Below are 12,393 nucleotides of genomic sequence, written 5' to 3'. Positions count from 1 at the left end.
GTTCTTATTTTCAAGATCTTTCAGAGTCTATCAACACCAGAACCCTTCCAGCTCTTCACTAATCTACTGACTACTACATGCAGAAGTGTCACTGCTCATCCCTTAGGTCCTCAAATATTTTCAAGCTTGAATGTGCCTTCTCTCATTGCACCCAGCCCTTCTGTAACAGCTCCCTCTAAACCATCTGCACAGCTCCCTTCTCCACTTGCAATTTCACTGAAGTGCCTCATTCTGTAAACAAAAATCTTGTAAGTGCCAGCCTGCCCGGAACACTGTCCTGTATCATCTTTGTTTTGTTTGGTTTTGGTTTTTTTCCCTTTTTTACACCATCTGGCTTTTATCTGCTGCCATTTAGCTTACCCTTTCCTTTTGGGAAAAAGGAAAGAGATTTTGTTCTGGTTTGATTAGCTGTACTGCATTTGTTAACCTGTTAACTTCTTTGTCCTTGACTGCAGTTAAGTGCTACATGAACAAAGCACTTTGGAGTGTTTTGAGTTTATCTTGGGAACAGTAGCTCTAAACAGGCTTAAATACATGGCTGTTACAAATATAGTCTGCTACAGTAACCCATAAGAACACATTTACTGCTGAACACTCAGAAAAGAAATGACAGATTTTAACCTTGTCTGAGAAATCAGTACAAAACTCTTTACAACCATCACCTGTAACTACAACCCTAAACACTGAAATCTGACCCCTATATAAAGACAGACCCCACAACTTAGGTTGTCAGTACCAAAACTCTTAAGATATAAATGAGATTAAGGTTACAAAGACTGTTTGTATCCGGAAATAAAAATAATCAGGAAATGGTCTGTTTTAAGACTTGAAAGTCATTCCACAAACATGCAAGAGCATCAAGTCTTTACTGTTCATCCACTCTCAACAACATACATAATTAACATATTTTAATATTGTTACCTGGGAGTGGTGGAGTTTGTTTTTCAGTTCTTTCAACTGTCACCTCTTCCACAGCTTTAGAAATATCATCTGCATTCTTTACAGGTGTAGAGACAGCTCCTGGTTTAGTTATTCTCTCATCTTCTCTGCTTCGATGACTATATTAGAAAAAAAAGATTCCACTCTGCAGACAGAACTGCTTCTACCACCTCAGTCTACTAAGACCAAAGAATAAACACTTTCATTCATCAGGTTGAGGGTAAGGGATCACCATTACTATTTAGGAAGGTGTTGTTCTTAGAAGAACACATTATTAATAGTTTTTACCACCATTTCTAAATCCTGGTGTTTTGTCCCTAATAGCTCATTAACAAAGGACTCCCTAGTCATGGCAGTGAAGAGAGCAGCAGCACATGGGACACAGACTCTAAACCTTCAAGCTCTCTGCTTCAAGCACACAGGTCACACACACATGCTGTATATTGATAGATACATAAAGAATTGAGAAGCAAAGGGAAGAAAGGAGGAAAATCCATTACAATAGTCTTTACCTCACCCCTTCCTACAGAAATCATGGATTCTTAGAGTTAATTCTTAGGCTTTCCTGTGATCAAGCTAATTTATCTGCTCCTCTGTGTGTCAGCTGCCCTGAAACACAAGTGCTGCTGGTGTGGCACCTTTTTTCCTTGCCAAGCCCTGCCAAGGCCCATGTAATATGTTCCCCATTTTTCATCTCCTCAGAGGATAAGGCCTTCAATTCCCAGCTATGACAAGAGAGGAGTGCTTCTCATCCACACATTTTAGTCAAAAGACAATTTGTTGCTTCTTATGCACTTCTTACACAGACTTGGAGCACAAACTGAAGGAATTTCAGACAAGTTAAAGTAAGTTCTTGTTTTTAAATGATGAAAGCGAGGAAAATTCTACAGAATGTAATTTCTGCTCCTTGAGTTCAAAAGATCAGGTATTCTTGTATTGTTGCACTGAGCTACAGCCACCAGCTGTACTACAGCAGAACTGAACATGTGCTGCCTGTTGAAATGTTAACCACTACACCGCTATCTGATGAACACTAAATAATTTAATAGGGTTGGAACAGATGAATATTAATAATGAACTAGAAAAATAAAGTTTTCTTCCTGGGAGTTGGCAAATAAGCAAGGATTTAAAGAATATTTGAAATAAGACAGACACAAATAGCAGCCCTTCATATAATACCAGACTGACTTGACAAGAAAAGGGGGAAAAGGTATTTTCTCAAGAATAACAATGGCTTGGTCAGTAGGTGCAAACCCATCTACTCTCATATAGAAGAAGTCTGTACTGGAGGGAAAAAAGAGAGAAGCTCTGCACTACTAACAGCTAGATGGTGCTACTGGGCAATTATGAGCATCACTGCCCATGAAGCACAAATGGATCAAATCCCCATTCAGAGTTAAGACTGTTAAGATCCTCATCAGAAATAATACTTCAAGAGTCAGAAACATGACTTCAGAAAACAGATTCCAGCAAGTCTGCTCATCCAAGACACACAGTAAAGAATAAAAGACATTACAAGAACTGAAACACAAGTAGAATGTGCTTTCCTGAAGCAAAATGAAGTCTAAAATATGAGAAACAACACTTAGCTATTCAGCCAAGACATACTACAACTTCTCAGTGCATTCCTCTGCCAGTTTTGAAACCATGTGCCTGAAGGCAGCTAAACAGAATACAGGAAAGTACTCCAATCACTACAACAAACTGTGAAGAGAAGCACTCTTGCGTTATAAACAACCATCTTGTTCTAAGTCATTGATAAAAACAGGCACAGTAGCTTATTTAAAATCCCTATTCATGCCTCTTTTTATCCAGATAGACTCCCTTTTGGAGGCTCCCACAGTTGATTAAAAGGATGCTAAAACCAATATGTCTAACAAAATTAAAAGTAAGCATTTACCCTTCTACTTCATTCCCAAACATCACTGCAAGAGGTGTTTTTATTCTTCTTTTGGATTTCCAGTTTAGGTGCATAAGCTAGACAGTACCAGACTAACACATGACTGGACTGGTTGCTCCCTTGAAAATAGTTCCTGGTTTATTAAAAACAGATAAATATATTTAGCCATTTAAATGCATGCTAAGTGTCCTAGAAACAAAAAAGTTCTGTAATGTTGTAAGCTGCAACTAATTCTACTCCCCTAAGATTTCTGGATAATGAGCACCAGTTAATCAGACATCACAGTAAATTTCCCCATGAGCCCTCTCTACCTGTTTCCAAGCATCTCATAACATTTAAAAGGAGCATTATTCCAAAGCAAGAATATCGGTTTTGCTTTAAAAAGTAGGCAAAAAATACTATAGTTACTAAACAAAGACAAATTTATTTTACATTTCTCCTACACAGTCCAAACCCAGTGTAATTTTATGCTGCTTTGATTCCTGTACGCATCAGGAGAATGCAAATGTGGAAGCTCTCAAGAACAGTAACTAAAATACAGACACTGAGGGCACAGCACAAAATAGTCAGGTGAGATCTGAAGCCACAGGCTCCTGGGCTGCTGCTCTGTGTGCAGGCAAATACACCCTGCCAACTCAAAAACCTGCAAAAGGTCAGGTCTACTCTACCTGAGACATGAAATTTTAAATGGGAAAAAGCTGATAGAACAAAAAGGAAACATCAGAAAAGCAGAGGAGTAGGTTTTGCTCCTTGACTTTACTTAAACTGTCCAGTAAGCCCTGAATATTTCACATTACAAGATGATATAGGGAACAACTTGATGCCACCACTGGTTCCAGGTGAGGGAAACTCATTAAAAACTGACAGCTGCACTTCCCAAGAGACAAAAGTGTTGTTCCCTGTGTGCACTGTGACACTATTGTTTAACATCTGTGCTGTGTCAGGGCCCCCTTTACCTCACTTCCTCTCCCTGACATTTTTTCAAAGTGTGCTTACCAGAAACATTTTAAAATTACAAAACACAATCAGCTACACATTAGCGCTACTACTGCAGAACAAGAGATGACCTGCAACACACAATGTTTGTGTCTACAGAAAATTATGGAAAACACGAACTTGCAGGCTCTTCCCAAGTGTATTTTTAGCACATTTCAAGCTATTTAGCATAAGAAGAGTAAGAGCAAAGTCGCATCTTCCTAAAGACATTGAAAATAGGGCTGATTTTTATCTTATATTCTGGTTTTTCATCTTGTTTTGAAAATGAACAGAACCAATCTCTCACCCTACATATAAATTGACAATGGTATTACAGAAGTCAGCTTCATCCTTCCACAAATAATGATGATCTCGACAGTGATTTCTTCAAGTTACCAAATCTTTCTTACTGAGGCTGAAGTGTTAAACACATCAGAGGATGTTTTTGCCATTCCAACATCTAGGTGAGGAAGTCAGCATAGCAGACAGAGTTCCCAAGCAGGAATTCTTTCAATTAGTAAAGGGCAGCCCAGAGATATCATCTGGGAGATTTGGCAGCACCTGGCTCTAAATGCCAATCTTTAGGATGGGTCACACCGAAAGCTTACCCAGCTCAACAGCTTCTTAGTGCCAGCAGTAAGACCACACAGCTAAGAAAGGATATGTGACACTTTTCCTGAGGTAGTCTCCAGCTTAGCTGCAGAGATCTCTTTTGCTCATTCTAACTTTTTAAGTACAACTCTTCGTAGATGATACAAAGCAAAATTAGCCCTTTCTGTTAGTAAGAAAAATGTTTTAGAATTTGAGTTTTTACAAGACTGTTCTAGAGACATCTGTGAACTTTGTTTAGTCTAAAGAAAAATAAATCACTACTTAATGCTTTACAGAATGATCACACAGCAATTGTTCTGGAAACCCTATATCCAGGAACATTTCAAGCAGCCTGATGTACATATCAGTGAGGAATACTGAAAGGTGGACAACACCAAAGACCCCATCAGACCCCAAAGCAATACTGAGGCAGATATGTTAGCAGATTTCTGTACTCTGGTGCCAACGAAGAAATGTCAGTCTGTGCTCAAGCTTGTATGAAAGGACTAAGAGGATTCCCCTGGAACTTCCCTCCTCATTAACATACAAACACTTGGCAGAACAGTGGCTAAATAAAGACTCATTATCTTCAATACATTTTTAACAACCTCCTTAAGCTTAGCTGGAAGACTTTTCGCACATTTCTTCCTCAGCCCATTCTCAAGACTTTTTCTTCCTCCAGATTTCCCAAATTCAAAAAAGAATAAGTAGTTACCAACTAATTTGATCTTACAGTAGATTTAAATTTGCACAAACAACCATTTCAAAGAGAAGTTGCTCTCAACATGTTTTTCCTTACATGGCTCAGGGCCCAGATTTTCTGATCTTGAAAGGACATGGCGCAAAGGAAGTCAAGCCATGCCAAAGGAGCTCTTGCTCATACAGAAGATATAACGGATGCATTCAGAGTTGAGATAACTTCAAAGTTCCCTCTTGGGGAAGATTTGATTCTTCCAACAGTTTGGTCTACAGGGAGGAAGTGACCATCTACCTAAGCACTGCAATAGGACAGGAAAGCACTGACACCAGGCTAAGTCAGTCACATTTACAGTTCTGATAGATTTTTTTTTTGTTCCTCCCTCCACAAGCCTTATCAGTCTGCACTAGAAATGCATGTCAAGAAACAGTTTTCAAATAGGACAGAGATCTCACAACCTTCTCAATCAAAGCCCTGCCTCTGGGACCCTGTTTTTAAGTGTTTTCCATGAATGTGGTTCCTGCTTGGAAACAAGCTTTCATGACTTGAACAATGCACACATAAGAGAAGCAAAAACGTCTGTAACCCATAACCCCAAGCAGGGGTACATGCAGGTACAATCTCCCTCTTTAGTTATATATCGTAAAAGCCTCGAAGGTGTTATTTTCCCCTTGGGCAAACCAATTTTATTCATAAGCAATCAGGCATATCTTTAATGAAATGGCCAGCTGCAATTTGTTTTTTCAGAGTTTTTGAACGGCATCTAAAAATCTTCAAATAGAGGCTCCGAATTAGACATCTGCACAGATCAAATCTAATTTCTGCTCCATCATATTATGAGCAGTCAAAAGAGAAACTCTTCTCTTTCAAATATTTAATAGAATTTGAAATCCAACACTGAAATGCTATTTCAGTAAATTAGAATGTCTGTTTCCAAACTGTTCAAATGCAAAACTGGGCAGATTTGTTATTCAGGACTAAAGTTTCAGATTTCAGGAGAAAAAATTCCAAACCATACAGTACATTACTTGTCTCTGAATTAATATAAAATTAGACTTATGTAATGAAGAATTATAACCAATGTTCCATTACCAAGTTCAAATATTAAAAATAGAGTGTAAAAGCTAAACCTGCTGTGAGATACACCTTGTTTTGCAGGAACTAAATGTATTCAGAAATATAAGATAACCCCGTGCCTAAACAAAGCAATATTTCAGCAAGTTTACCCAGGCTGGACATGCAACAGGAACTGTGCTACAGGTCATCTCAAATCTACTTGCAGCTAACTGCTTTCTAAAACCAAAATACAACTACACATCATTCAGTAACATATTGCTATCAAACTTACATTGTCATTCATACAACCATGCTCTATGATTATGTTTAAAAAAGATGTAACACTAAAGAAAGGTTCACTTTCTCCTCAAGTCTAAAATATTCAGATCATTATTATCTGCATTATTTGAAACAAAGAATGTCATATTATTGCCTCCATAGGTCTGCTTCACACTTATTACCATATAAATCCAAGCACTCCTACAACTTATATGTTACATTAAATAGTTGATTTAAAAATAATACAATGCTGCCATCACCTGCCGTTGCTGGGCTGCTGTGGAGAATGTCTGGAATGGTCTGAAGGCTCTGACCTCTGGTCAGGAGATCGTGAACGACTGCGGCGGGGCCTGTCATGTGATCGGTTGGAATGATCTGATGCCAGCGACTGAATTTCTGAAATGTCTGTTAAATAAAAGTTGTTTTTTCATGAAATGATTGTAATTTAAATGGTGGCATGACCTGCTTAAATGGGAATAAGCTTTTGCAGAGAATTTTCATGACGATGTTAAGTCTATGGTTATTATTACACAAAAACAAACTTAGTATTCCTGTAAGAACAGCCACAAGAACAGGGACTGTATATTTTCCTCCACAGTTTTTGAAGGAGTGAATTTCAATCACATTCTAACAAAAATTTACCCATATTACAATCTTACTCCTAACTCTTCTCCTCCCCACCCTCTCATCCCACTTAGGTATTTCACATCTCGACAACATAGGGAGTTCTTTCCGCTTTAGAAATCAAGTTTTTATACTCACCATCTCTTTCTGAAGCATTAGCAGAATGAATACTGTCAGAAAGATCAGGGACATTCAACAGTGTGGCTCGTTCATCTCGCTGAACAACCATCTTCAATTTGCCTTTTGACCTTTCTATTAATGTTTTGGCATCTGCTAAGGACATATTTTCCGTCACTGTGCCGTTTATCTGGAATAGAGCAGGAAAAAAGAACAGATATAAACTTACTAAAAAAACCCCAGCGAATCTCCATCAAAAAGGGAAGTGTTCTATCTGATGATATTTAGAAGTAGTTAAAATACTTATCAAATTACCATAATACAGTGGAAGACCATTGGGCTCATCCAAAATATTGCATAATATAAAAAATTATTTTCAACTTTCAAAGTCAAAGCTTCTAGCACTAATACAGAACTTGTAAACGATTAGTTATGTTTTTTGAACCATCACTGCTTTACTCAACAGAGCAAAGAACAGTCCATTTGTCTGCACCAACACATCCACAGCACTATCTCAAAATAAAAATTGTTAATATGAATTACAATCATAGAATAGCCTCAGTTGGAAGGGACCACAAAGATCATCCAGTTCCAACCACCTTGGCATGGGCAGGGACACCTCCCACTAGACCAGGATGCTTAAAGCCCAATCCACTTGCCTTGGACACTGCCAGGGACAGGGCACAAAAAATTAACCCTTGGGTATATTTATTTCTAAAAAAACCCAACCAAACAAAAAAATTAACCTGAAGGCAAGTTTTAGTGTTGCACAATAGCACAGTTCCACTACATTTTACTTATAACTAAGAAAAGCTTCATACCTTTTCCAATAGTCTTTATCATGTATCTACAGTAGGCACTATCTGTCTGAATAACACTCTGGGAATAATACCAAAAGGGCTTAGTAATTTTAGTTTCCTTAGGGAAGTTGATTCATATTAAATCTGATCTTTGAAATAATTTAATGAAAAGTGATACACCTTCTATTAACTATAATCATGTTACTGACATAGCCAATTCTAGGCAGAGCATCAGTGAGTTTTGCCTTTGAACAATCATCACCACCATACACTGTACCTTCAGTACAACATCTCCTTCCTGGATATTGCCATCTCTTGCTGCCAGGCTGTCCTGTGATATTTCTTTCACAAATATGTGACTTGCCAACCGCAGACCATACTCTTTATAATAAAAGAAAAAAAAAAACTGATGAAGTTATAGTAGAAAAGAGGGACGAATATGGATATTTACAACACTGCTTTATACAGTGTTTACACAGGCAACACAAAGAGGAGAGTTAGCCTGGCACACAATGGGCTGTAGCAGGGTATGTTATAGCTTTACCATTGTATCAGTCTCTTTTTCTAACACCACCTATAATCAGAGCTGTTGTTCAACAGCTTAATTGAGTGCTACCAACAATTTTTCCTCTTCCAAACAAGACACCCAGCTAAAGCGTAGGTATGTAGCTGCTGACTACCAGATATTGGCTGCAGTTGGAATTTATTCACACTGTACAATACTTTACCCTTAACTAAGCACACAGATTTTGGAATATGAAAAATAAACCAGAAATACAATAGCTCAAACTTTTTAAGTTTTGAGCCAGCTACTGGTAAAATGGGCAAACTGGCAACAGCACTGTTCATTCAGCCCACACAGCCTTTAACACAACACTGAGTGAAGCAGCTGGCCTTTCCGAATCAGAAGTTTTAGCAAGAGATGCACACACAAATTACCTTCATTTTTCCTAGATTTCACCAGTGTGACTTTGGTGGGCTTTGCAGGCTGGCTGGAGGTGACAGACCTCCTGTCTGACCTGGGAGACAAGCTCCTCTCCCTGCTGGCGCTGCGATCTCTGACCCAGCTCTTCTCGTGCCTCCTGCTGGCACTGGGACCACCGCGGCTGCTCCTCGGATCCCGGATCTCTTCATCGTAGCTGTCATCCTCGTTTTCAGACACTGGTTCAGGGTCTGGCCGAGTCACTGGAATCTGAATTTTCTTCATCCTTCGGATAGTCTACAACCCAACAGCAGGAATCAGCCTCTGGCTGTGTAATGCTAATGGTGTTACTAAATGTCAGAAGCCAAGCTAATCTCAGCATTCAAAACATGAATGTACTGGTGAATGCTCCGAATTGTTGCATCCCCATTATAAAATGATATCCCATTAATACAGGATTATTGTTATCAATACAGATGAGAAACCTGTTTTTAGTCCTTTTTAATGTTTTTGCACAAGTATTGCACAAGTGGCAAAAGGGTAACAATCAACAGCCTCTGTAGCACAATACAATATTCTGCCTTCAGAGCTGCATATTTGAATGTCCTCTCTTCGCTTAAAACCACAAAATCAGTTACTGGCACTGCTAAAACCCTTTTTTGCTAACATGTAATCTAGTGCATACTCAGTATGGTACTGACAGTGATTCTCCTCAACTTTGAAGTCTCCCAGTCTTCCAAAAAAAAGTTTATGCAAGACATGGAGGAAGGGGAGCAGTCGCTCTGGGAAGTTCAAAGTTGGTTTGTACAACATAGACAGCTGGTTCCAGAATATGAGGCAGCCTTGTTCAGAGATTTGTTTGCTATGCATTACAGAACAACACCAAGTTCTACCATGGTTTTCATTAATTACTTTTTTTTACTTAAATCTACACACCAAATATTTAAGATACTGAAAGCCCTGCATAGCCTGCCACACATTGCTTTCTGTAAGCTTTAAAGAACTGCTGCCAAATCTATAAATGCAAAACATCACACTTTCTTTGCAACTGCATTAAAGCACATAAATGCACTAAAAATGTGTCAGCAGAAAAGCTTTTCTACAAGCACTAGAAGTCTGATTTTATTAATTTAGTAAGTTCTAAATAGTGTGCATTTTTTGTTTTATTTTTTTGTAACATAACCCCCAAACTTCTACAGAAAGCTGGATTACTATCCTTTGCTGATGACCTGTTTTGTTTTGCAAAAGTTCAAAAACCAACCACTTAGAATAAGCCTACAAAATTATAGGAATTAAGGTAATTATACTTTATTTTGGCAAACTGTTTACTGAGCACAAAAAGAACTGTTAGTGCCTGAACAGCTTGTCCTTTAGCATACACCAGCCTTTGAAAAACTCAGTAAAAGTGTATCCAACAAAGTAAACAAATATTAAACAAAGCTGACTTGCCACAATTTGGCAATCTGAAAAGAACTTTACCAATAAAGAAAAGGAGTCTGAATTATCCCCTGCCACACTATGCAACCATCATCATTCACATTTGAAAAACATTGTGAGTGACCCACTTGATAAACAGACAATTATTATCACTTAAATCTGAAACATCACACAGGTGTTATTCAAGTACCTTGTATCATGCCTGTATTTTATGGCAGACATTACACTATTTCACTTGTGCTCTATGACTATGGAACTTCAAATCTTCAAGATATTCACTTACGATTTTGGCATTCTTCCCACTTTTCCTCAGCTGCTGAACAGCAAACGCATGCTCGACATTATCCATTGAAACGCCATTAACCATTGCAACACGGTCATTTTCTCTACATGAAAAACATCACAAGGCACAGTATAAATACTTTATGCCAAGAAGAAAATATTGGTGAATCGGTGCCCCCAAGCAAACTGCCAGTGTTAAAACGTACTACACCAACAGGTACAGACAGACAACTTGAGACCAAAACAACTGGGAGGTTAAGCTATTAGTGACAAAGATGAATGCTCCCAAATCAGCATCCAGGTACAGTTTGGCACTTACTGTAGCAGTCCTTCTGCTGGGCCTCCTTTCAGCACATCAGAAATAACTATTGATGTCTCACCACTCTGAAAGTGAGGATTATCTCTTCCTCCAGATATTGCAATACCAAATCCAAATCCAGGGGCCTATAATGTAACAAGAGAAATATTTTTTCTTTCCAGTATCTAATGGTCACAATTTGCATTCTCACACCAAACACAAAAACATCCCATGAGATCAATACAAGTTTTTGAAAGAAGGCAGGATCAATGAACCAATCAATGCTATGCAATCCAGTAACAGGAGACAGATTAAAAATAAACACTTTTAGAATACAGAGTTTTGCAGTAACTACCCAGTCTCTTCCAAGAGATTAGAGCTCTTATTTTCATTTTTATGGCCTGGACCTTAGGCGGTCATCAGCAAGACCTCAATCTTCAGTAAGCACAACAAATCATTCCACTGAGCTGCAACTCTGACTCAAACCCCTATATCACTTCCTGCAACACTTTCTTTGAGTTTTCCCATTATGGTATTTACCCAGCTCGACCTCACTAGCTCAGGGACTGACAGGACTGCAGCACACAGTAGTATGACTTCAGGCTCAGTTCTTACGAATAATACCAAGATCACTTGTACCATTAAATACATCAAAACCTTGTCAGCACTTGCAAATCATCTGCATCTTAACAAAAGTAATTTGCTTCAGTCTTTTCCCTCTAGGGTGACCTGCCACTACAGCAAGGTCAATGCCTCTGAAAAGTTATTCCTGTTAGATATTTCAAGATACAACAATGATGCTTACATTTCTGCCTGGAAGCAGCGAGGGTGGCAAATAAGCTTTCTAAATATAACTGATCTGCAAACCATCTAGCTCTTTTACCATTGCCCAGAAAACATTTTGAGGATATTACCATTTAAATGCTGTATTTTACTCAAGAATTTATTCTGCAATTTTCCACTACGCAAAATGCGGTCACTGGACGGAAAAGAGCAGGTTTGGGTCAATCTCACCCCTCTATTTCACAGAGCACACACTTCGTGCTGGCAGACTTCACCATCTCTTTTTCTGACTTTTTAACAAACATGACCCAGCTTTAGCAAGGAGTTTCATAACCTTACAGCGACAGCAGAGGCAACATGGCAGTCTGCATCTGGCTGCAAGACACATGATGTTCAGCTTTCTGGACATTAATTACTGCCCAAAACCAACCTGTTTCCTATCTCCTCCCAAAACAGAGTTCATAAAAAGAGGTTTCAGATGTGCCTGTAAGCAGTGACTATGAACAGTACCAAAATACAGATTTGGAGATTCACTGCTCAGAAGCAGTTAGTCCACACTGTTGCCAAGAAGGAAGTTGATCTCAGTGTGGGGGACTGGGGAAGGGCACACTTTACTGCTTCTTTTACATCCATTTTAATTCATTAGAGTATGAATGGACTTGTTTTCAAAATACATACCACACAGATCAACCA

At 38.6% G+C, this 12,393-nt stretch overlaps 1 protein-coding gene across 5 annotated transcripts in view; it reads right to left on the bottom strand.

Moving 5' to 3' along the window:
• The window catches only part of TJP1 (tight junction protein 1), a 69,712-nt gene that overhangs the window by 25,779 nt on the left and 31,540 nt on the right, over positions 1-12,393 (bottom strand). For all 5 annotated transcript variants that reach the window (XM_041468726.1, XM_041468727.1, XM_041468728.1 and 2 more), the window contains exons 3-9: positions 10,939-11,063; positions 10,621-10,723; positions 8,918-9,197; positions 8,256-8,359; positions 7,200-7,368; positions 6,698-6,842; positions 922-1,058 (exon numbers count right to left, since the gene is read on the bottom strand). In XM_041468726.1, coding sequence (XP_041324660.1) covers positions 922-1,058; positions 6,698-6,842; positions 7,200-7,368; positions 8,256-8,359; positions 8,918-9,197; positions 10,621-10,723; positions 10,939-11,063 — 1,063 coding nt within the window. The remainder of the gene's footprint in view (positions 1-921; positions 1,059-6,697; positions 6,843-7,199; positions 7,369-8,255; positions 8,360-8,917; positions 9,198-10,620; positions 10,724-10,938; positions 11,064-12,393) is intronic.

Source organism: Pyrgilauda ruficollis, unplaced genomic scaffold (genome assembly GCF_017590135.1).
Source record: "Pyrgilauda ruficollis isolate IOZ18807 unplaced genomic scaffold, ASM1759013v1 scaffold23, whole genome shotgun sequence".
NCBI lineage: Eukaryota > Metazoa > Chordata > Aves > Passeriformes > Passeridae > Pyrgilauda > Pyrgilauda ruficollis.
Note: the sequence above shows the minus strand (reverse complement) of the source record. Positions and strands in the feature narration are given on the sequence as shown.